Source organism: Tauraco erythrolophus, chromosome 11, assembly GCF_009769465.1.
Source record: "Tauraco erythrolophus isolate bTauEry1 chromosome 11, bTauEry1.pri, whole genome shotgun sequence".
NCBI lineage: Eukaryota > Metazoa > Chordata > Aves > Musophagiformes > Musophagidae > Tauraco > Tauraco erythrolophus.
The window spans coordinates 1,175,171-1,197,993 of record NC_141475.1 but is presented as its reverse complement, the minus strand read 5'-3'; the positions used below and the strand labels follow the sequence as shown (position 1 = coordinate 1,197,993).

Here is a 22,823-nt window from a genome sequence, read left to right as displayed (position 1 = left end):
AGCCGGGGCTGAAGGCAGGCGGCGTGGTAGCGCGGAAGGGCTCCGCTCGTTCCGCACGACGCTGGCGGGAGTGGCCCATGACACAGACGCCCGGGGACATGCTGACGCACGGGCGCGGCCATGGTGCTGTACGGAGCCGGCTGAGCCCCGCCCCGCTGTCCCCAGGAGGGTAACCCCCCCACCCCCCCGTCTCTCTCGGGAACGCCTTCGGCGGCTCAGCCGCCGCGGACCAAGCGGCTCGCTGGGGAGACGGACGCCCTGCAGCGCCGAGGAGGCAAGCGAGCGGCGCCGGCAGCGCTCCCCCCCCTTCCTCACCTGCCCCGCGGCATCGGCGCTGTACGGAGGCGCCTCGGCCAAAATGGCGGCAGCCGTGTGGCGGCCGCCATGTTGGTTGACGGCAGTGCCGTACAGAAACCCCTTCCCCAGCGGCGGAGGGGCGGCCGGGGTGACCTGGCTCCGCCATCTTGCTGTACGGCTGGCGGCGGCCCGGGCCGGCGGGCGGGGGCCGGGGCCGGGGCGGGCCCGGCCGGCGGCGGCGGCGGCGGCCGGAGATGGTGATCTGCTGCGCCGCCGCCAACTGCTCCAACCGGCAGGGGAAGGCGCACCGGGGCGCCGTCTCCTTCCACAGGTAAGCGCGGCCGCCCGGCCCGCTTCAGCCCCGCCGCCCCGCAGGTGCCGCGGCCGGGTGTGCCCCGGTTCCGCGCCGGGCTGGCGGCGGCTGCGGGCCCGCACGGAGCTTCCCCGCGCCGTGCCTGCCCGCCACCTCCGGGCCCCGAGCCGCCCTTTGTCTCCCTCAGCGCCGCGGACCGGCGTCGCGCTCCGGAAAGCCTCCCGAAACGGGCCTGGCCCCGCCGCCGCCCGGCGGGCGCTGCCGTCGGGATCCCCCCCGAGGGAAGGTCGGTGTCTGGCGGCCGGTGCGAGCCCCTTCGGAACACGCACCTCCTTCCGCTGCTCTGGCTCTTCTCTTTTTTTTCCAGTCCGGGCGTTTTTGCACCGTATTAAACGCACCCGGTGTGAACGCCGGCTGGGTTCTGGAGGCGTTGGCCGAACGGCGGTGTTCGGTGTCGGGCGCGTCGCCGGTCCGTGCGGACGGGCAGCGGCGTTGGCCGGAGGGTGGGTGGTCGGCTGAGCAGTGGTCCAAAGGGACACAACGCTTCGTTCCGCAGAGCTGTTAACGGAGGGAACGGGCATCGAGCGTTTCCCGAAGTGAAATAATCCTCAAACGAACGTAACTTGTTAAAACGCAGCTTTCGGGAGAGCTTCTTAAACCAAAGATTACCAACCCTTCTGATTTCCCAAGCGCAACTTGTTTTTTCATGTTTTTTTGTCTGTTTGTTTTTTTTAGATTCCCTCTGAAGGATTCGAAGCGTCTGATTCAGTGGCTTAAAGCTGTTCAGAGAGACAACTGGACTCCCACCAAGTACTCGTTTCTTTGCAGCGAGCATTTCACCAAAGACAGTTTTTCGAAGCGGCTGGAAGACCAGCACCGGTTGCTGAAGCCCACTGCTGTCCCTACTATCTTCCAGCTCGCGGAGAAAAAACACGACAACCTGGATTATGTCAGAAGCAGAAGAAAAATAGCGAGCCAGGTGCCGCTGCAGGATGGGGAGGACCCAAGGGAAGGAGGCTGTGAGGTAGTTCAGAGGACTTCATCTTCCGGCCAGGACTTCATGGTGATGCAAGGGACGAAAGAGATGGAGGAGGCAACGTTGCAAGCGGAAATTGGGTCGATGTCCGAGGAGGAAGGGAACCTCCGCAGCCAACTGGACGGCCCTCGGAGAAGGACGTTAGGTGATAATTTGGTGGCAAAGCCTGGACCTCAGAAAAAGCCTGAGAGATCTTCTGGGGAGGACTGTCCTAAAGGCGCCTGGACGGGGAGCTGGGTGTCAGACAGAAGTGGAGTGTCCGTCGATGACTTCACGCCTCCCGCCTCTGGTGCTTGCAAGTTCATCGGCTCCCTTCATTCTTACAGCTTTTCCTCTAAGCACGCCAGAGAGAGGCCGTCGTTCCCAAAAGAGCAGCTAGAAAGGAAAAGGCCAAAGAGAGACGTGGAACCAAGCTGCAGCAGCCATCTTATGGGACACGACAAGGCTGTAGCAGAAGGCTCCCCTACTTCATCCCTCACTGCGACCCCTCAGAAACCTTCCCAGGGTTTGTCGGCGTCCCCAGCGGACCTTACCCCTCAACCTGCTGCCGAGGCTGTGGTGGGGCGGAAGGGTGACACGGATGCCAACCCCATGTCAATCAACGAGGTCATCATGTCGGCCTCGGGAGCTTGCAAGCTCATCGACTCCCTCCACTCGTACTGTTTCTCCTCCCGGCAGAGCAAAAGTCAGGTGTGCTGCTTGCGGGAGCAGGTGGAAAAGAAGAACGGGGAGTTGAAACTCTTGAGGCAGAGGATCAGTCGCTCTGACAGTCAAGTCCGGAAGCTGAAGGAGAAGCTAGATGAGCTGAAGAGGATCTCTTTCCCTTACTTGAACAGCCTGCTATCCCAGGACTGTGGTCAGTATTCCCAGCGGCTTTGCGCCGAGGCAGAATTCACCGTTTTCTTAGCAATAAGAGGCTGTTTGAGTTAGAGGTCGTAAAGATGTGAGGGGTAAAAGGTATGAGAAAGGTGCGTTTTTGGAAGGAGTAGACCTCGTGTCAGACCAACAGATAGAGGTGAAAGACTTAGGTTTTTAGACACACAAGCTATTTCTTATATCCCAGAAGTTTCCGAAGTGATTCCTAGTGTGGAATGGGAGGTTAGGTTGTGGTGCTGCAGACAATTCTCATGATGAATATTCTTTTTTTTTTTCTTCCTGGATGATTTTAACTTGTTTGTGACTCAATAGCACCTGTTAGGATTTGCCTGCCTTTGGAGTGTGCCTGTGACCTTTTTTGATGTGTTAATGAGCTGTCATGGGCAGCAGGTATCTGGGAAAGCTGTGGTAGTCTTCTCCAGTGATGTAAGAAGTGCTTCTGATCTTACATTTCATGTACTGCACTCGGTACTCAGGACACATGAGATCTAAGTGAGGTGGTAGGTATCAAATATGACAATGTCGTGACACACAGTGACGTCACTTTGCGTGACCAAATGTTTGGTTTGATTGTTTCCTCCCTCTGAAGGTGGGAGTTGGGAAACGGATGATAAAGTGGGAAGAGATGGAGAATGACTTCTCTATCAATTAAAAAAAAAAAAAAAAATTGAGACACCTGAAAATGTAGGGGAACTGAGGGAGAGATGAAGTTGTGTAAAAATGTTGTTGTGGAGAAGTCAAGTCGGGCCGTGAGCCTTTCTCTTGCAAGATGCAATTCAGGGGAAGAGTTCAGGAGCATCTAATGATGTTTCATGTTTGTGTGGCTGCTGAGAAAATGTTGGCTTGCCCCGAGAAGGGTATGTGACTTGAGGTTTCTTGAAGAAGTCACCCGTGGATGGTTAGGTATCCGCTGATGGTAATTCTTGCGTCTCTTCTTTAGGAGGAGAAACCTCATGGCCTCTTCTAAAGCCATGTATTATTAGATATGGTCAGGAACGTGATACTGGTGTAGGCAGACACGTTCTCCAGACTATTACAGCATGGCCTACTTCCTCACTAAAATGCAAGGAAATAAACCCCTTTCCCACGTGTTTTTGATTTTCGAAAGTGTGGGAAAACTCACCCTTCGATTTGGGTAGAGGGGGGGGAAAAGAATTTTTTCCCCCGTGGGAAATCAGCGTAGTCTTATTTGTACCTTCTGGTCTGTACTTTTGTGTTGTTTTGGTTTCAAACTAAAGAAAATAACAAAATGCAATTTTAGGGTTCCATAATTGTCTCTCATATATATATACACACACAAATATATATATGTATATGAAAAAAAGGATGTCTGGCTTTGTTGGAATACCTTCAACGAGATACTAATTGCAAAAAGAGTGTCCTGAAGGATGTTTTTCTTTATTCTAGTGAGCACTATGATTTTTCTTTTCTTTCCTGAGGTGGATGTTCTTAGACATATGTCTTTGAGAAGGTGAGAAATAGATATTAAGAATATGCTCTATAAGAAAATAAGAATTCCATATTCTATTTTCTAAGGGCAAATGTCTTTTTTTTTTTTTTTAAATTAATTGACCAACTCATTACCTGTTTGCTGTCTCTTACCAACAAAACTGGAGATGAATATGTGAAAATAAGCCATTTTGGTGATTGTAGCTTGGGAAGTCCTTGTGGAACCCTTTGGCTGGTGACTTTTTTTAAAGGGTTTGTTGTTGGCTGGCTGGCTTTTTTTTTTTTTTTTTTTCTCTTTTTTAGCTTAATCTTGGTGCTCTTCTGCCTCACATTGCTTTTTGTGTGCTCATAATAATAGTTTATGGCAGTGAAAATAGCTGACCAAGTGCAGCTGGCTGCTGCTGGGCAGGGTCTGGTTAATGCCCAGACACTAAGTTTTATAGTCTTTGTTAGTAGCTGCATTTTAGTTGTCCTAAATCATCTGCTGTGTGGTTCAGGTGGTGTTATTAGCTGTGAAGCTGAGCCTGGCTGTTTTTTTCCTCCTGAAGGCGGTGCCTTTGGGATGGGGAGTGTAAGTGGAGCAAGTGACTGGACTGACCGTGCAGGTTCTTACGTGTCAGCATCCCAACTCCACACGCTGCGGGACCTCTCTCTGCTGCTGCCTGACGTCCAGCCGCTTCCACAAAATCACGAGCAGAAAAACGAGCTTGAAGTCCGCATCCATTAAGCAAATCTTCGTTGTGGTACTAGTTCTCAACTGGCATTTTCCTCCAGTGAGATGAGTAGATTCCTGCTGGCTGTGTCCAAACTACAACCAGCTGGAAAGAGCAGGTTTCTGCTAAACTGCTGCACAGGCAGTCCCTGCCAGCCACGCTCGAGGACCGGTGACTCAGTCTGGGTGAGTTTGGCTCACAGCGTGCTCGAGCTGGCTCAAGTCATGTTTCCCAACCCGTCTTAACAGGGTCATCGACTAACTGGTTTAGGAGAAGCCCTGGGCTGTTTCCTGTGCAGCTGCCACAGTGGCCTTTTCTATTTCAACTTTGCATTTGCTTGCTTGTTTCACAGAATCACAGAATGTCAGGGATTGGAAGGGACCTCAAAGGATCATCTGGTCCAATCCCCCTGCCAGAGCAGGACCACCTAGATCAGATCACACAACAAGTAAAGGAGGGCAGGGAGGACAAGCATTAACGAACTTGTTCTGAGTAAAGGATGGAGGCTTGTCGCAGAATCTTTGTTATTTGAAAATGAAGATGCTCATCATAAAAAGTTAAGACGTGGGAAAATGTTTCCTTCTGTTTTGTGGGCCACTTCTGAGGTCCGTGGACCAAAGCTCGAGGAATATTTCCAGCAGAGGAGTGCGGTTAGGCACAGTGCACCAGGCAGAATAAGGTTAGATGCGTCTTCTGGAGAACAACAGGATGCCCTGGGAGGAATTAGGGGGAGCAAATATGGATCCAGTGAGCTGGGGAAGGGAGACTCTTCTAAGAGCACTGTCCTCTGATACATAAGCACTATCTGGCCGTCTCGTTCTGCTTGAAGGGTTTTGCAGCTCTGCTGCATCGTACTCTCCCAGTGCCAGCACACACGGGAGATCCAAGATGCTCCTTTCACAAGATCACCTCGACTGAATGTGCTCAAGTTTGGTCCTTTTGTAAAACTACATCTCCCAGCAAGCACTGGGATGTCTGGCTGTCTGAATCGTGAGATCACTTCCCTTATAGCCATCTTACCAACCCTGCGCAAAACGTTTGCTGGAGAGCAAAGGTGGTTAGAGAGCCAGACCAAGCAATAGAAAAATAACTCTGCAAACTATGGCTGGCAGTGGAGCAAACGCAGGTATGATTCCATGGGATCCAAGTGTCCGTATCAGAGAGGTAAAGCTGTTGGATTTCGGCCGTTTGAGCATCTGCAGAGCCTCTTCCACGCTGCGTGTCTGCTGTCGTGAAGGTCATATTAAAGGCAGGAGAGTTTGAATAACGAGTCCACGTGAAAAGTGGTTAGAATTTTGCTAGGAATCTGTAGGAAATCATACTTCCTTCCAGCTTAGATTTGTCTTTAAATATTTGTACAAAGCCAGCATAGAAATGGGGTCATTTATAATACTTTTTGCATGCGAATGAAGCGTAGTTGGTGAACTTTGGGAACAAGCAGAAAGACTCCAACGTTAAACGTCTGGTTTTGTGCCGAGATGGGGGTCCTGATGCCTGGTCTGTGGGGCCTGGAGTGGGGTTTGCCATCAAGGTGGCAACAGGTTTTTGTTCTCGTTGCAGAAAACAAACAGCAAACTTGTGTTCCTCAGTAGCAGCGAGAAGAGGGGTCGTGCAAGGATGCCACGTGCTGCGCTTCCATCAGTCCGAGCAGGACTGGAACAGCAACCAGTCGCTGTCCAGTTCAGCTTGAGAATGAAACGCTTCTGCTGGATGGCAGAGATGTGCTGTCGGAAAAATCGCCTCTGCCAGGGCACGTGCTGCAAACCCGGCAACTGCATGTGAACTCGGAGCTAGATTTTGGAAGAAAGATGCTTTTATTCTGAGATGGCAGGTGCTGCTTGTGATTTTTTTTTTTTCCAAGTTGGGAACGGCCAGGGCAGAAGGCTGGTCAATAGAGGAAGTAGGTGTTACACAGAAGGAGGGAGCTGTGAAGTGAGTCAAGAGTGACACATGCATAGGTTAAGAGCGGGGTGGAATCTGTGGCAGGAGGCATCACGAGATGCTAGGTGAGACTTGCCAGCACCTCTGGCCCGAGCACACAGCGGGTGGGAGGGTGAGCTGCCTCGTGCTCCTCATGGGAGCAACCAGCGTGCAGGCACCGACCCACCACACAGCAGGTTTGAGACCTGGTTGATCAGAGAGATGGCTCTTTCACTGCCCTTGCTTTTTTTTTTTTTTTCCCCCCCTCCCAGTGGAATGGTCTTGTTTTTTCTAGGTTTTTTCCTAACAGCTTATACAGTTTGTGCGTTAAGCATTTTAATTCTGCAGTGAGTCGGCAGTGACTCACAGCAAAAAACCAGCTTGCAACTGGGAAGCACCGAAAACGCTAACTCAGGGAAACTCGAGAGAAAGTAAAATATATTGAGGTAAGCTCGGGTGGGATGTTCGGGTTTCTTGTACCAACATGTAATTTGAAAAAATGTTTTTTCTGTATTTTGTAGCGGAGGAGAACTCTGACAGCGACTACAGGCACTGGAGCATTTTGCCACAGAGGTTAGAAACAGAGGCAATAACACATTGGTGCTTGGTCATGAAATGAATTACTAAGGCCACAAGATGAAAATTTGGGAATATAATCACATTCTTGCCTTTTGGAGCAGAGATGGAGCTAGAGCACCTCACTGCTAGGAATGCTGTACTGGGCAGAGCATCAGCGAAGTGCGTAAGGGGCACAACACTCAGGGAAGGGCAGCAGGGTACAGAGCCACCTTCTGTACTTAAACATGGGAAAAATATGCTGAACAAGGCAGCTGCTTAATTACCAGAACCTTGATGATGATGATTTAAATCCAGTAAGCCACTCAGCTGAAGAAAGGACCGCAGGAGGCTGCCCAGCTGTTGCTGTACACCCTGCACTTTGAAGGTGCTGTGTGAGTCGGTTTGTTTTTTGTTTGAGGTTTTTTGTTTGGTTGGTGTTTTGTTTTGGTGGCTTTTTTGTGGCTTGTTTTGGTTTTTTTTTTTTGCTTGAGTTTCCTGCAGCAAATATTCCCCAGCTTAGGGGAGATAGGTTAGCTGCCTTGTTAGCAACCAGCTGGCTGCTCACACCGCAGTTTTGCTGATAAAGCGGTGTAGGAATTTGCGCCAGCGTAGCTTTCCGTGCCAGAGATCACACTTGAGAGCCACGCTGGCTTCAGCCTGTGTAGACGTGGCCCCAGGGGGTTGTCCAGCCACTTTATCTGGTTTGTCTCATGGTGGGGAGAGCGCGCCGTGTCCCGCTGCAAAGTGTGGACAGCTGGTTACGGTCTGACTTTGTTACAGCGCAGGGAGGGATTTGACTTCTAAACCCTCCGTGAATGGGAAAGATGTGGAAGCAGTCCGTCCGCGAGTTTGGAGGGATGAAGTGGAGTCAGATGGTGAGACAGAGCTGACTTGTGTGGCCGGGGACGTGGGCATGGTAGTCTTGGCCTGAGTGGCTTCCTGAAGAAAAGAGATCCAGATGATCAGGTTGCTTATGTGCCTGAGGTTTTTGTCTCCCAAGCTCTGGCAACTTGTGAGCATCGTGGCTGGTTTCAGTCGGATTTCGTAGCAGAGCAGAAGTCTCGAAGGTGCTGGGTCCCTAATTGCTTCAAGAAAGTGTATCACCTGGTAGGGGAAAGTGACTCCAGGAATGTGTTTGTTAAGGAAGAGGCCGTATGAGCTTTCCTGTTACTAGATAAAAGAGAAACTCTGCATGTAGACCCAAGAGAGCCAGCACTAAGAGCACCTCATCCAAGTCTGAAGCTGTAAACGTGCAGAAAGGGGGCCAGTGTCTCTTGCACTGTGAATTCTCAGACGTGGTTCATATTCTTGATACCATCATAGAATCATAGAATGGTTTGGGTTGGAAGGGACCTCAAAGATCATCCAGTTCCAACTCCCCTGCCCTGGGCAGGGACACCCTCCACTACACCAGGTTGCTCAAAGCCTCATCCAGCTTGGCCTTGAACACTTCCAGGGGTGGGTCATGCACTTACTTTTTAAGCCATGGTAGCAGGGTGTTTGTAAAAGTGATGTGCCAAGAGTTTAGATCTTTGAAAAGGGAAGTATGTGCTCCTTGGTCAGTGAAATTCCTCTTGACAGTGACTGCATCCATAAACCTGTTGTTTGAAACAAAGCAGCTCAGCAAACAAAGGTATTTCCCTCTTTAAATTCTGCTTTTTCTTGCTGCAATAGTCTTGTATTTACCCACCCCAACCATGACGTAAGAAGCAAATTTCTTTTCAAATCACCACTTTTTTTTTTTTTCCTGATGGACTCAATCAGCCTCTCTCCTGTCTGCCTCCCCACTCTCACTTTTCCACCCTCTCTGCTCAGCCCGCTGGCACAGAAGGCTGCCAGGGAGAAAAAAAGATTTAGTCCACTAGTCAGAGACCAGTACTGCAGGCAAGAGCACTGCCTAGGATGTGGTCAGGATGTGTTTACTTTTTTGCACTTTGCTGTGTCTCTGGTCCTCATTCCCACCAGCACTTCTGTTGCTCTTGACTTTTCCAAGCCACATAAAAACTAAAAAAACTCATATTGGCTTCGCTGCCATCTGGGTAGTTTGAAAAAGTAATAATGGTCACTTGGCCTTTTGTTTGCCCAGATGCTGCAGACTGCAGGATGTACAGTTATAGCTTCACTTTTCAGTGGCTAGACGTCCAGCTCTTTGGAAGTGAGACCAGTTTGCCCAGTCAAGCACCTCCAGCCAGGCTGGACGCTCTGCAGCAAGGCAATAGGGTGCTGGAAACAATCAGTTGGCTTCTCTGGGTTTGTAACTGAGCCTAAATAGTCATTTTGATGCTTTTTCCTGAAATGCAGCAAGTTTGGTAAGGAGAAGAAAATGAAGTGCCCTATTACAAGCGCTCTGGTGACAAAGCATCCTGCTCCTGAGCTTTGTTGCCACCTCCTGACACAGGAGAGAGCAGCAGCAGCCCAGGCTGCAGACTCTTCCAGCCTTTCCAAAGCTTTGTTCTTCCCTTCCATGATGGGAATTTGAGCCTGCAAAAAGCTTGGAAAGAAAGACAGTGGCAAGTGAAAGGCAAATACCAGTTGGACAGGGTAGTGATACTCTTGTTACTGGCAGAACTGTGTGCCCTCAACGTGAAAGTAGAAAGGGAAAATGGTTCCTAAGAAGAAGTGTAGAAGTACGAGGTTTCTTGTAACAATAATTTTGGGCTTTTGTTGCCGTTCATCGCTGTGTTAAGGTCTTTGCTGCACCAGAAAGTAATTTTCTGTTGCTTTGGTTGCTCACAGTGCAGGTGGAAGGTAAGTACAACGAAATACTGTCCAGTACATGAACACTGCTGTTAACATCCACTGGGTGGATTTTGGCAATGAATTTTGGGAACCCCTTCTCAACACCTTCCCCTGGTGGTGAAGGCACAGGCTGGCTCTGATGCTGTAGGTTTTTATCACCTATTTCATAGCAAGCTCTCACGTTTTCTCATCATGCTCCACTTGCAAAATACTTCAGGATAAAGCAGAGCAATTAGCAGCATCTTGCTGACGTGCGGGCTGGCTTTTGAAACCTGCTGTCTGTGGGAGAATAAATAATAAAAGTGGTAATTCTCTTTTGCCCGAGAAAGTTTCTGTTCCCCCTCCTTTGGCATTCCCGGCGCGGACTCTCCGTTCTTCCTCCTTCCTCAGTCTTTTCAGCCTGATGTTTGGGACTGAGTACAGTGAAACTCAGACTGATGAAGCAACTTTTTTACCCACAGCATCACCTTTTTAGGTCATAATTTCTCCCTGAAGCTGAGACCATGCCTTTTGGACCAGCTGGACAGGTAGCTCGTTCTTGTATTAGATGATATCACTAGGTGTGGAAAACAACCCCCTTCACCTGCCACCCTGCCAGAACGACTCGTTTATCACGTGAAGGGAGGAGGACATGCTTTAAATATATTTCAGTCATACTTGTCTACGTAACATAGCTAACCTAGAGTAGTGGGCACCTCATTTCTATTGGTATTGGTCTTTCCTGAGATCATGTGGGTGCCGTATCGCTTTCCCTGCTTGCACCTTAGGAATGGATCTGCTTTGCTGTTCACGTGGCTTTAAATTGTCTGTCTCCGTTTCTCTGATTTATTTGTTTTTCCTCTGAAATTGCAGCAAAATGCAAAACTGTTGTTTATCAAATCTCTTCTAAAATGGTTTGTTAAAGAAGTTTTAACTTTGTGAAATAGACTTTGGTTGCTTCTTAGTAAATGCAATGGCAAAAGGAAGCAGCTTTCTCTTCCATTTATGCTTTAACTTGCAGGCACCCTAGTCTTTTTAAAACGTTTCACTTAGCCTTAGTCCAACGCCTAAGCAGAACAACTTCTGAATGATCCCTGTGTCTCCATACAAGTGCAGGTCATTGTTAACCTCTTCAAAAAAATTACAGCCAAAACTTGAGCTTGAATATTCATAGATTCATAGATTTCTAGGTTGGAAAAGACCTTAGAGATCATCGAGTCCAACCGTCCCTAATCCCCATTAAACCATATCCCTAAGTAGTTCATCCACCCTATTCTTAAACACATCCAGGGATGGGGACTCAACCACCTCCCTGGGCAGCCTATTCCAGTGGCTGACAACCCTTTCAGAGAAGAAATACTTCCTAACATCCAACCTGAACCTCCCCTGACTAAGCTTATACCCATTTTCTCTTGTTCTATCACCCATCACTAATGTAAAGAGCCCTTCCCCCATCTCCCCACCATCCCTTCTCAAGTATTTGTAGGCTGTAATCAGGTCTCCCCTCAGCCTCCTCTTCTCCAGGCTAAACAGCCCCAACTCCCTCAGCCGCTCCCCATAAGTTTTATTTTCCAGCCCCTTGACCAGTTTAGTCGCCCTTCTTTGGACTCGCTCCAGGAGCTCAATATCTCTCTTAAAGCGAGGGGCCCAAAACTGGGCACAATATTCCAGGGGCGGCCTCACCAGTGCCGAGTACAGGGGCAGGATCACTTCCCTGCTCCTGCTGGTCACACTGTTCTTGATACACGCCAGTATCCCTTTGGCCTTTTTGGCCACCTGGGCACACTGCTGGCTCATATCAAGCCGGTAGTCAACCAACACCCCCAGGTCCTTCTCCGCCAGGCAGCTCTCCAGCCACTCCTCCCCGAGCCTACAGCGATGCTTGGGGTTTTTACACCCCAAGTGAAGGACTCTGCACTTGGCCTTATTAAAGCTCATGCCATTGGCCTCGGCCCAACGATCCAGGCTGTTCAAATCCCTCTGAAGGGCCTCCCTACCCTCGAGCAGATCGACACAGCCTCCCAGCTTGGTGTCGTCCGCAAATTTACTGAGGGTACATTCAATCCCCTCATCCAGGTCATTGATAAAGATGTTAAACAGAACTGGACCCAGCACTGAGCCCTGGGGAACCCCACTGGTGACCGGCCTCCAGCCGGATTTAGCCCCATTTACCACCACTTTTTGGGCCCGGCCATCCAGCCAGTTTTTAACCCAAAGGAGGGTGTGCCTATCCAGGCCAGCAGTTACCAGTTTCTCAACCAGAACACTATGAGAAACTGTATCAAAGGCTTTACTGAGGTCAAGGAAAACTACATCCACAGCCCTTCCCTCGTCAACCAGGCGGCTCACCCCGTCATAGAAGGTGATCAGGTTTGATTGGCAAGACCTGCCTTTCATAAACCCATGTTGACTGGGCCTGATCACCCGGTTAACCTGTATGTGCTCATTAATAGCACTCAGGATAACCTGTTCCATGACTTTGCCCGTCACCAAGGTCAGACTGACAGGCCTGTAGTTCCCCGGATCCTCCTTCTGCCCTTCTTTGTAAATGGGGGTAACATCCGCCAGCCTCCAGTCCAGCGGAACTTCCCCAGTGAGCCAAGACTGCCCAAAGATAATGGACAGGGGTTTGGCAATGACATCCGCCAGCTCTCTCAGGACTCTCGGGTGGATACCATCAGGCCCCATAGACTTGTGGGCATCCAGCCGAAGGAGCAGATCCTTGACCCGTTCCTCTTGGATCACAGGAGCTTCGTTTGCTCTCCCTCCCTGCTCTCAGACACCGAAGGCCAGCTCACCTGGGAACTGCTGACCTTATTATTAAAGACTGAGGCAAAGAAGGCATTAAGGACCTCAGCCTTGTCCTCATCCCTAGTGACTAACGTACCCCCTGAGTCCAGTAGGGGCTGGAGGTGATCTTTAGCCCTCCTTTTGTTATTAATGTATTTATAGAAAGACTTTTTGCTGTCCTTTATGGAGCAGGCTAGTCTAAGTTCCAGTTGGGCTTTTGCCCCCCTGATTATCTCCCTACATGCCCTAACTTCCTCCCTGTATTGATTCCTGGATGCCTGCCCGTTCTTCCAAGACTTATAGACATCCCTTTTTCTTTTGAGATGTTCCCAAATCTCCTCTGTCATCCAAGCTGGCTTTCTACCCCGGCGGCTCGACTTCCGGCACACAGGGACAGCTCGCTCCTGTGCTTCCAGAATTTCCTTTTTGAATAGTAACCAAACCTCCTGCCCCCCCCTTACCCTTGAGAGCTGTCTCCCATTGTATATGTATGCAGCCTGATTTTCTTTCTCCTCTGAAGTGAGGGCTTGTTTCCTCGATCTCTGAAACAAACAGAAAAGGTATGCACTCAGTGCTTGAGAAGACTCAGGCCAGAGTGTTAGAGATTTAATTATCATTTAGTGATAATTCTTTATGCTGAGGGTTCAGTCTTCTCCTTCCTTGCACGTAGGTGGGAGGGGGCTTTCTCTTCAGATCAAGCTGCAGAGAGGAGTCAGAAATGGACCACCTGGAAGAGCGCTCTATGTAAGGCCAAGAGCAGGTTTGAAAACAGACCTGCTTTCCGTGGCTGTGTGTTGTTCCCTGTCTCCCTTTGCTCCTTGGAGCTGACGCTGCTCTAGAGAAAAGCATTGCTGCTGCGCTGGACCATTTCACCTCCACCCAGCTGCAGAGCACAGATCCCTGAATTTTCTTTCTTTCTTCTTCTTCCTCTGCAGAGACTCCCCAGCTGAATCCTGTGATGGAGCCCCTGTCCTGGATGCTGGGCACCTGGCTCTCAGACCCGCCAGGGGATGGCACCTTCCCTACCATGAAGCCCTTCCAGTACCTGGAAGAAGTGCACATCTCTCACGTGGGGCAGCCCATGCTCAACTTCTCGTAAGTCTAGGGCTTTATTTGTGTGGGCAGCAGCCTTTGGACTGGAGCAGGTATGGCTCCAGTGAGATTTGTTGGTTGTGTTTCTTTTCCAGTGGCAAAGTAAACAAGTTTTCACCTACCAAATGAGACGATGTAATGATATGCGAGTCCGTGGTCTTGACTTTTATTTTCCTTTTAAAACTTGTGGTTGCAAGATACCCAAAGCTGCACACCTGCAGTCACTGAAGATTCACTAGCCCAAGAGTACAGAGCTTTTCAACAGTGAGTTCACACCTGTGAAGTTGTGCAGAAGCACATATGTACAGGATCAGGACTGTGGCCACGGTGCCATGTACAGTTCTTGTGGCTCGCCACGCCAGTCTTGATGGTTACATAGTGAGAAGTAACTCAGGGTGCTGCAAATGTGGCTGAAACTTAGAATATGAGAGTAACTGGGGGTACCAGGAATGGCCTCGGGATGGAGATCACTATTGTTTGTGCAAATTCCATACCTGCCTTTGAAAGACCAATCATCCTTCCACTTCAGCGTGATGCACACTGAGTGCACTTGTTAGCCAAAAGATGTACTGTCCTCATGACCAGAAAAAAAACCCCACCATTCTTCTTGCTGGTGGTAGGTGTCTAACTGGAAGTGAATCTTCAGGTAATAGCGTTACAACTGCTGTTGTTCTGCTTTGTGAAGCCCCCACTTGCAGGTCAAATAAATGAAGGAGCTATGGCATGGCTGCCGCGTTTGTCCACTTTAAACTGTGCTCCTCAGTCTTCACTACTGTGAAAATCTGAGAAAAATTAAAATGTTTAACAAACTGTATGGAGTAGGAGACAGGTAGCTTGACTGCTTTGGCTGCAAGTAATGGTTCAAAGAGAAACAGAGTTTCTCAGTGTTCTGAAACAGTTTCCTCAGTGTTTCTTTAATTGTTCTAAGAGAAAAAGAGGAAGAGAAGTGATGTGTTACCTAACTGTTCAGTGCTGCTCCAATACTCATTTGGGAAGGGTGAACTGGAAAGTTTGGTGCTTTGAAAACCAGAGAAAAGAACAATTACAAGATGCCAATGCCGTGTAAAAGATGCCCTGTGTTCCTGGTGCACGCTGTTCATGGTGACAGAGCTGCCAGCTCAGGAAGTGATATTTTTAGTCCAGTTTTCAAAAGAAAGAAATCTGACAGTCATGCTCTGTCTACACCTCCCTCTCCAACTTTTGAACAGTTCCTGATTTGAGTTGGTTGGTTTGGGGTTTGTTTGTTTTCTTTTGATGCTGAGGAGATACAGCTCAGAGCTGTTGAGCACTGGGAAGCATCAGGAGAATAGACAGCAGGCCTGGAGGACGGAGCTCCTGTGCCTCCCTGGCTCCTGGAGCAGTGCCACCTGACTGTTACAAGACAGTCCGTACGTCTCTTGAATACTCTAAGCACTGAAAGAAGCCTGATTTAAGTCCGTTCCTCCTTTGATTCCAGATGATCCCACCATGAGGCACGACTCCGTAGGGTACCTGGCTTCACGAGTTGCAGAGCACAGAGGCTGAGGTGCTAGGACAGTCCTTAGCAGGGATGCAGCCCCACGCCACCGACAGAAGTCATTTCTCATGCTTCCTAAAACAACATGGCTAAAAGAACACATCCTTTATAGAGAGACAAAGCCAACCAGGAGGAGTAATTTGTGTATTTTACCCAGAAGATGTTGGGGAGCTGAAAGCAGCTGCAAGGCACCCAGACTCATCCCTAACTCCATGCCTTAGCCATGCTCCTCTTTCCTTGTGTCCACTTCTTCGAAGCCCATGTGTTTCTTGTACAATGTGTAGGGATGCCATGTGCTGCACCTTGTGCTGCTGGTCTTCTAGTAAATGTTGACTCTGCGTGATTTGTTATATTTTATTCCACGCAGGAAACACTTGCTTGGGACTTTTCAGCTCTCAGTGCTTCTTTAATAAATAACTGCTCAAGCTTGCCACGTGCCAGCACCTGGACAAGCCCCTTGGTCAAGCTCTTCTTGCACTTACCCTGTTACCGTTGGGGTGGCAGCTGATGATAGAGAACATCCCCAGTCCCAGGACAGGTCACGGTGGCCAAAGTGACTGGTGTTGGCTGTTTCCAGCAGGCACATCCCAGTTGCACAGCAGAGGCATGTGTGGAAACCGCTGTCGCATGAGTGCAGATTTAACAGCAGCATCTCTGAGGCTGCCTCTGTCTCCTTTCCTGTAGAAGGATGAAGAGTGGGAAATTCTATGAAAAACAGTATGAAAAGAGATTCATCTAGAATGAAGAAACAGCAGTAGGATAGTCCACTTAGTGGTGGAGACACCGAGCTTGCTGTTGTTCTTTGCAGGTTAAGCTTAACCTCTTGCAGCAGGTTAAGCTGCTCTTTAATTCAGTTACCTATGTAGACTCAGCAATGCTGTAGCACTGAGATAATATATGAGCATGTGTGATATACATAATCACCCACATTATGGGTGACCATACAATTCTAAGGCCTCCTGAAGAATAAATAAGAATCTGAGCTCAACTTTTGGGGTTTTTTTTTGAAGGGGGTAGTGGAAGAAATAAGTCTGCTCTGTAACTGCCTGCAGGAAGTAATATACAAAAAAAATAAAATCAACTTGCTAGCTTTAAAAGCTACATAAAGATGATACTGTAATTCCAGATATTTATTTGAGAAAAGGAAGTGTTTGAGACAGAGTATGGCTTCTGCATCTGTGAAATGTCTGATTTCCTGAGGGAGTTTCTGAGCTGGCTCTTAGAAGGACCCAGGAGCTGTGGAGCATCTGCAGCTGGAGCTGAAATAACTAACTCCAGCTCTACGAAATAGCTGTACCTGTAAAGTAACCGTATTTTCACACGTTCACGTCTCCCAGCTGTGAAGTGTTGTCAGCCTTTTACTCTTCACACAATACTTCAGGCAATCACGTGGTTAAATAAACCACCGTTTCCTCTGAGATGAAACCAGGCCAAACACTGGATTTTCAGTGCAACAAACAGCAGCTTTTGTATTTTTGTGTTTTGATTTCCCCTCCAGGTTCAACGCCTTCCATCCCGACACCAGGAAGCCCATGCACCGAGAATGTGGATTCATCCGCCTCAAACCAGACACTAATAAAGTGGCCTTCATCAGTGCCCAGAACACAGGTACACACCTGATGTCCATGCTGGAGAAGAGGTCCTTACCCTGCTGTGCCATTTCATCACTTTTCCAGAAAATTATTGCACCTCTCAGTGTCTCATTTAATTTGTTTTCACTGCGGGTTCAGCGCCGAAGAGCAGCAAAGCTGCTCTTCGGCACTGAACCCGCAGTGAAAACAAATTAAAAAATGAGCTTGTGTCAAAAGCACTGAGTTTCTAGGACTGGCTTTGCCCAGACAGTGTGGTTTTCTAGCCTTCTGTGACAGGAAAGGACTGGAAGTTGAAACATCTCCCATACAGGAGACTCGAGGGGTGTCCTTTCCTCAAGTGCTATGTTTGTATTTGCAGATGGAGCTCTGGCACCACCAAGAGCCTCTGCAGCACTATAGCAGGAGAGCTTCTCTCCTGTTTCCTTAACGATCTTGGAGAGTAATCTCAGTGCAATCTTCTTAGCTCCTAAGCTAGGAGAATCTTCCGCTGTCTGGAGGTAGTGCCTTGGTACTTGTTACACATCTTACAGGGACTGAACGAGAGAGAGAACCACGTCTAAATTATTACAAGTGAAAGAGTGTGAAAAGCCAGTCGATGCTTAAATTTGCATCTAAAACTCCAGAGCAGGGGCTGAAGGGAAAACCACCGGCTGTGATGCGATACTCGTTCCCACATGGCATGAGTCAGTCTGTCTGGCTAGATTTTTCTGAGCATCATCACATAGAATCATAGAATCATGGAATGGTTAGACTTGGAAGGGACCTCAAAGACCATCCAGTCCCCATGGGCAGGGACACCCTCCGCTACACCAGGTTGCCCAAAGCCTCATCCAACCTGGCCTTGAACGCTTCCAGGGATGGGGCATCTGCAACTTCTCTGGGCAACCTGCTGCAGTGCCTCACCACCCTCTGAGTGAAAAATTTCTTCCTTAGATCTAATCTAAATCATGCCTGAGGTTGCGTGGATTTGCAGTTGTCGATATGTGTGAGGTCAAATAAAACTGTTCTTCAAGGAGAGTGGTGATCTGTTACATAGCCTCATAGTTGTGACATCATTAAGTAACCTTGGCAGCCTAATAATATGTATGACATTGCTTCTCGCTAGGTCTGGTGGAGGTGGAGGAAGGGGAGGTGAATGGGCAAGAGCTGTCTATAGCTTCTCACTCCATAGCCAGGATCTCCTTTGCCAAGAAGCCCCACGTAGAGCAGGTGAGTGCACATGCGGTGAGCCATTCGCATAGCGTTGCTAGCCCAGAAGGTGTCTCGTTGAGAGGATGGGTTGATTAGCACGCTTCCATTACAGATTGCCATCAGGAGTTCTTGGAAATATCGCTGGCATCCTGGCTTATGCTTTCTGTAACAGCCTTCAGAAGATATTTCGTACATTACAAGACCCAGAGGGATTGTTCAGATAAGAACTGATGTGCTGAATCAGACCAGCCAGCCCAGAATCCTGTCTCCAGCAGTGGCCAGTAACAGGTCCTTAGGGAAGAGAATAGGAAAGTCTTGTCTAAACACCCTTGTACGGCAGTGGTGTTACTTCTTAATGCTGGTTTTCCGTATTAATTACAGCATGAGTAACGTTATGTCCAGAACTGGGCCTCATCAAGATATTTTCGGAACTCCTGCCTTTCCCTGGAGCTCCACCTTGTCTTTGCAAATCTTGCTTACTTGCTTTTCAGGGCGTTCACGAGCTGCTGTGGGTTCTCTTCCCAGCTGCGGCTGCGTGGCAGGGCTGGTGCTTGCTGTCAGCTCCAAGCTTGGTTGACTGCTTGGGGGTTTTTTACTTTTTTTCTGTGCGTGTCGTGGCGGTTTGTTGTTGGTACAGCCAGCTGTGAGTAAGGTGGCACTGCTGGAGTTAGTGTGGCATACTGAGGTCGCTGCTGGAACCCTGGCTGTCACGTATGAGGTTGTCTTGGCTGACCAGCAGCTGAGAAAGACAGCAAGGTTGAACAAGCTCCCCCAAAGAATGTAGGTACAGGCATGTTCTTGCATCTCTTGTTTTCTCTGATAACACCTGAACCAAGTGACTGACAGCAATTTTTGAAGGGTGGCAAGTGAGGGGTGGCTCTGGGGAGAGAAGACACTGCTTTGGTTGCAGCAAATACCGTGTTGTCTTGTTGCCTCCTTTCTACAGCAGGAGAACTAAAGCCATTAAATACTGTGAATGTCACCAAGGCAGCGGAGCTCCTAATTAAAAATTTAAATAAAATGGACCACCCTCTCAGAGCCACTGCCTGAAATGTGAGCTGATAGACTGGAAGGAGGAGAGGGGGGAAAGCAACAGAAAGCCAGCAAATGTGTTACTGGTTGAGGCTCCAAAGCTGGCTTTGGCTGAAGGCTTCAAGAGGGAACTTCCCAAGCTGAAGGTCTGTGCTCACCTGGTACCTGAGGGCAGTTCAGGCCCGGGTACTGGTCACAGGGAGCATCTGGGAAGCCCTTGCTGGTGGAGGAGTATGTGGAATGAGAAGGTGACCAGCTCCTGTGCATTTTCTTCTTCACTGAGAAAAGCGTAAATTGCCCGTGGAAACGAAGAGACCACGAGTGTTGTGAGAAGTGCACGTGTACTGCTGCTTTTTTGCTCATTTTGAGAAGACTTCAGCCTGATGTTGTGTTCCTGCTGAAAAGTGGTTCGGGTTGGCTGTGGTTCAGCCTAGCCATCATTCTGGCAGGAAGACCCGTTCCCTTGGCCAGGGCTGTGCTGAGGGGCAGGGAGCTCCTCACATGGACACAGAGGAGCAGTCCCTGGGGGTCTGTCCCCGCTAGAAGCAATGCTGATGGGACTTAAACCACAACTGCAGCATATTGGCCTCCTCCTGCCTCTCTGAGGAGCGAGTGGCCCTCAACTGCCACCCTATGCGTGTAGATAAGAGATGCTCCACAGGGACCAGAGAAGGTCTCTTAGACTGGGTTCGATTCCTGCTCGTGTTCCTCAGCAAGTGTAGGGAGAACAGGCATGTTTTCAAATATTTTCAGGCTTCAGGAGCCTGGCTGCAGGTGCAAGCCGAGGCTCAGTAGGCTTCCATCTCCCCACGGAGCATGAGCAGCACCTCACTCTGGCACGGCGTGGTGACCTGTGGAGAGCCCAAGTGGTTTTGAAGGCTGCCTTGGGGATGTCGTTCAGCGCAGAGCATCTCCCTGAGCCACCAGCTGGGAGCTGCTCTTCTGGTGGAGGGATGTTGGCCTGTCTGCGCTGAGGTGATGTCAGTAGTAGTGCCAGGACACTGCCTTGCTTCATGGCTAACATGGTCTTGGGGCTTGGAGATGGTATTTTGGAGAAGGCTGCCTTCTTGAGGAGAGAAAACTTCTCCTCGTTTACTGGCATGGCTGTCGTGAGCGTAACCTTCCATCTATGGTGCGTTGACAGCAAACACAAAGATGGCAAAGGGAAGGTAGAAAGCACTGATGAGCAATCGAGTCTGTGGATGCTGTTTCCTTCATTTCATTGTTTCTTTTCTTCCCTCCTTTTTAGATTACCAGAAAATTCCGGCTCAATTCTGATGGGAAACTCGAACAAACTGTCTCGATGGCAACCACTACACAGCCCATGACTCAACACCTCCACATTACCTACAAAAAGGTGACACCCTGACGCTGCGAGGCTTGGGTCTCCCCACCAAGGGTGAGGAGCAGGCTGTCATGAACCTGGAGCAGCGGCAGCTCGGGAGCCTGGCATGGCAGACCCCAGAGCTGGCTGCCTGTGCTCGCCCCCAGGGCTGCGGAGCTGCCCATCCTGTTGAGAATGTTACTCAGATGTTTCTGTAATGGTAGATTAAAATGAAAAAAAAAAAATAAAAAAAGCTTTTATTTTTATGGCTGTGTCGTTGGGCGTGATTGCAGAGTGGTCTGTGCATCCCTCTGCTCTACCGTTGGTTCCAGAGCGGTTTTTTGCTGCCTGTCGCTTAGGAGGTGTTGGGTTGCAGGTCCGACCTCCTGGACCCTTCTCTGCAACGTGTGATTTTGAATGTTGGTGCTCGAGGTCTTACGTAGAGGGGGTTGAAGAGCAGCGCAAAGCCTGGAGGCTGCTCTTCAGTGGTGTAGTCCAGGGATCAAGAGTGGGTCAGATCCTCTTCCTCTTCACCAGTGATGGGGACGATGGGGCAGAGTGGCCCCTCAGCAAGTTTGCTGATGGTCCCACACTGGCAGGAGCGGCTGAGACACCAGGAGACGGCACTGCCACCCAGAGGGACCTGGACAGGCTGGAGAAATTGGCTGATGGGAACCTCCTGAACTTCAAGCAAGGGACATGCCAAGTCCTACCCCTGGGGAGGAACAGCACCAGGCACCAGGACACGCTGGGTGTGCCCAGCTGGAGGGTAACTCTGCAGAGAAGGTCCTGGGGGTAACCACATTGAAGCTGAGCCAGCAAAGGTGGCCACTGGTGTCCTGGGCTGCATGAGGAGGAGCCTTGCCAGAAGAGAAGGCTTAGGGGATCTTCTCCATAGCTGAAGGGAGGGAGAAAGAGTCACAGAATGGCTCAGGTTGGAAGGGACCTCAAAGATCATCCAGTTCCAACCCCCCTGCCATGGGCAGGGACACCCTCCACTACACCAGGTTGCTCAAAGCCTCATCCAACCTGGCCTTGAGCACTTCCAGGGATGGAAGGGGCATCCACAGCTTCTCTGGGCAACCTGTCGAGTGGCAGCAGCCCAGCGTGGGCAGCTGCTGGTGCAGGAGTCTTGGGGCCAGCCCTGCTGCCTCCCCCCTCTCTTCACTGCAGGTCCCACACGGCACAGGTTCCTTTGTGCCCTTCTTGAATATCTTCATTCAGAGAAGGGCTGACTGGCTCGGCCCTATCGGACACCAGGTCCGAGGAAGAAACACGGCCACACAGTAAGTGAGAGCTGAGCCTGGCAGCGCAGAAGACCCTTTGTGAGGATTAATTAGTCCTTTGCCAGCTGCCCCACTCGAGGTGGGGGTTGTAGATGGAATGAAGGGGTCAACAGGGTGTAACGGGGACCTCAGCTTTGAGCCACAGGACGGTCGCACACAGGGGGTGCTGCGACTGTGGGCAGCCCAGTGGAAAAAGGCCAGAAAAAGCTGGTGCTGATCCGATTCCCAGGGCAGGACCCGGCCACTCTCCGTGTAATAGGAGAGGTGGGACCAACAGCCGGCACCCTGAGGGAGGTGAAATCCCTGGGTAAAAGCGGAGCTGGGAGCGTGGGCCTCCCGCCCGCAGCTGGAGGATGACGGTGCTGGGGTGCAGCGCTGTCAGCAGGGCCACGTCCATCCCTGCATGGCGCTGGGGCGGCCGCAGCCGTGGGGCCCCGGCCGACCCAGCACTGCAGATGCTCCGCTGAGCATGTGCTGCACAGTCTCCTCGTGCCCCAGCAGCGTGTCAGGTGCCGGTCCTGGCATGGGCACAGCGATGGGCACAGCTGGCTCTGCTACCCCCCGGTGACCGCCCAAGATCTAGCATCCCACTAGCAACAGAGGAGACCTCAAGTCCCAGCAGCAGCTGACAGGACAGTGAGCCTCAGCAGCAGCAATGGAGGCGTACGGACGTGAGCGGGCGGCACTGGGAGTCACCAGGAACCCCTGCCCCATCTGCCTGGGTCACCTCGAAGACCCCGCTAGAGTGGAGCCGTGCTGGCACATGTTCTGCCAGGTTCTGCCACTGCATACCATCCAGCAGTGGTATGCCATGGCCGTCACAGCCACCTGCCCTCTCTGTCAGTGGCACATCATGGGCATCCGCCGCATGCAGCCGTAGGATGACTGCTGGGGTGGCCCGTCCTCACTGGAGCCTCTTCCATCCCTACGTGGGGCTGGGGCAGCAGGGACAGAAACAGCAGCGGGGCCCCGTCCTTCACGTACTGGGGCTGGGGCAGCAGGGACAGCAGCGGGGCCCTGGAGGGACCCGGCACCGCAGACTCCCTGCTGAGAACGTGCAGCGTGCACCCCCCATGCCCCCCATGCCCCAACGGCACATCAGGAGCCGGTCCTATTACTG

The 22,823-nt window shown here is 50.4% G+C and overlaps 1 protein-coding gene across 3 annotated transcripts; it reads left to right on the top strand.

Annotated features, from left to right (window-relative positions):
- The first annotated feature begins 551 nt into the window (after window positions 1-551).
- Window positions 552-20,652, top strand: THAP4 (THAP domain containing 4). Of its 3 annotated transcripts, XM_086618215.1 has the most exons (6): window positions 552-628; window positions 1,346-2,502; window positions 13,606-13,765; window positions 16,777-16,886; window positions 17,976-18,079; window positions 20,343-20,652. In XM_086618215.1, the coding sequence occupies exons 1-6, from the start codon at window positions 552-554 to the stop codon at window positions 20,460-20,462; spliced, it is 1,728 nt and encodes a 575-aa protein (XP_086474341.1). In that variant the 3' UTR covers window positions 20,463-20,652. The 3 variants fall into 3 exon arrangements, with proteins under 3 accessions (XP_086474341.1, XP_086474342.1, XP_086474343.1); XM_086618216.1 differs by lacking the exons at window positions 17,976-18,079; window positions 20,343-20,652 and adding an exon at window positions 17,229-17,324; XM_086618217.1 differs by lacking the exons at window positions 13,606-13,765; window positions 16,777-16,886; window positions 17,976-18,079; window positions 20,343-20,652 and adding an exon at window positions 4,469-5,030.
- The last annotated feature ends 2,171 nt before the right edge of the window (window positions 20,653-22,823 follow it).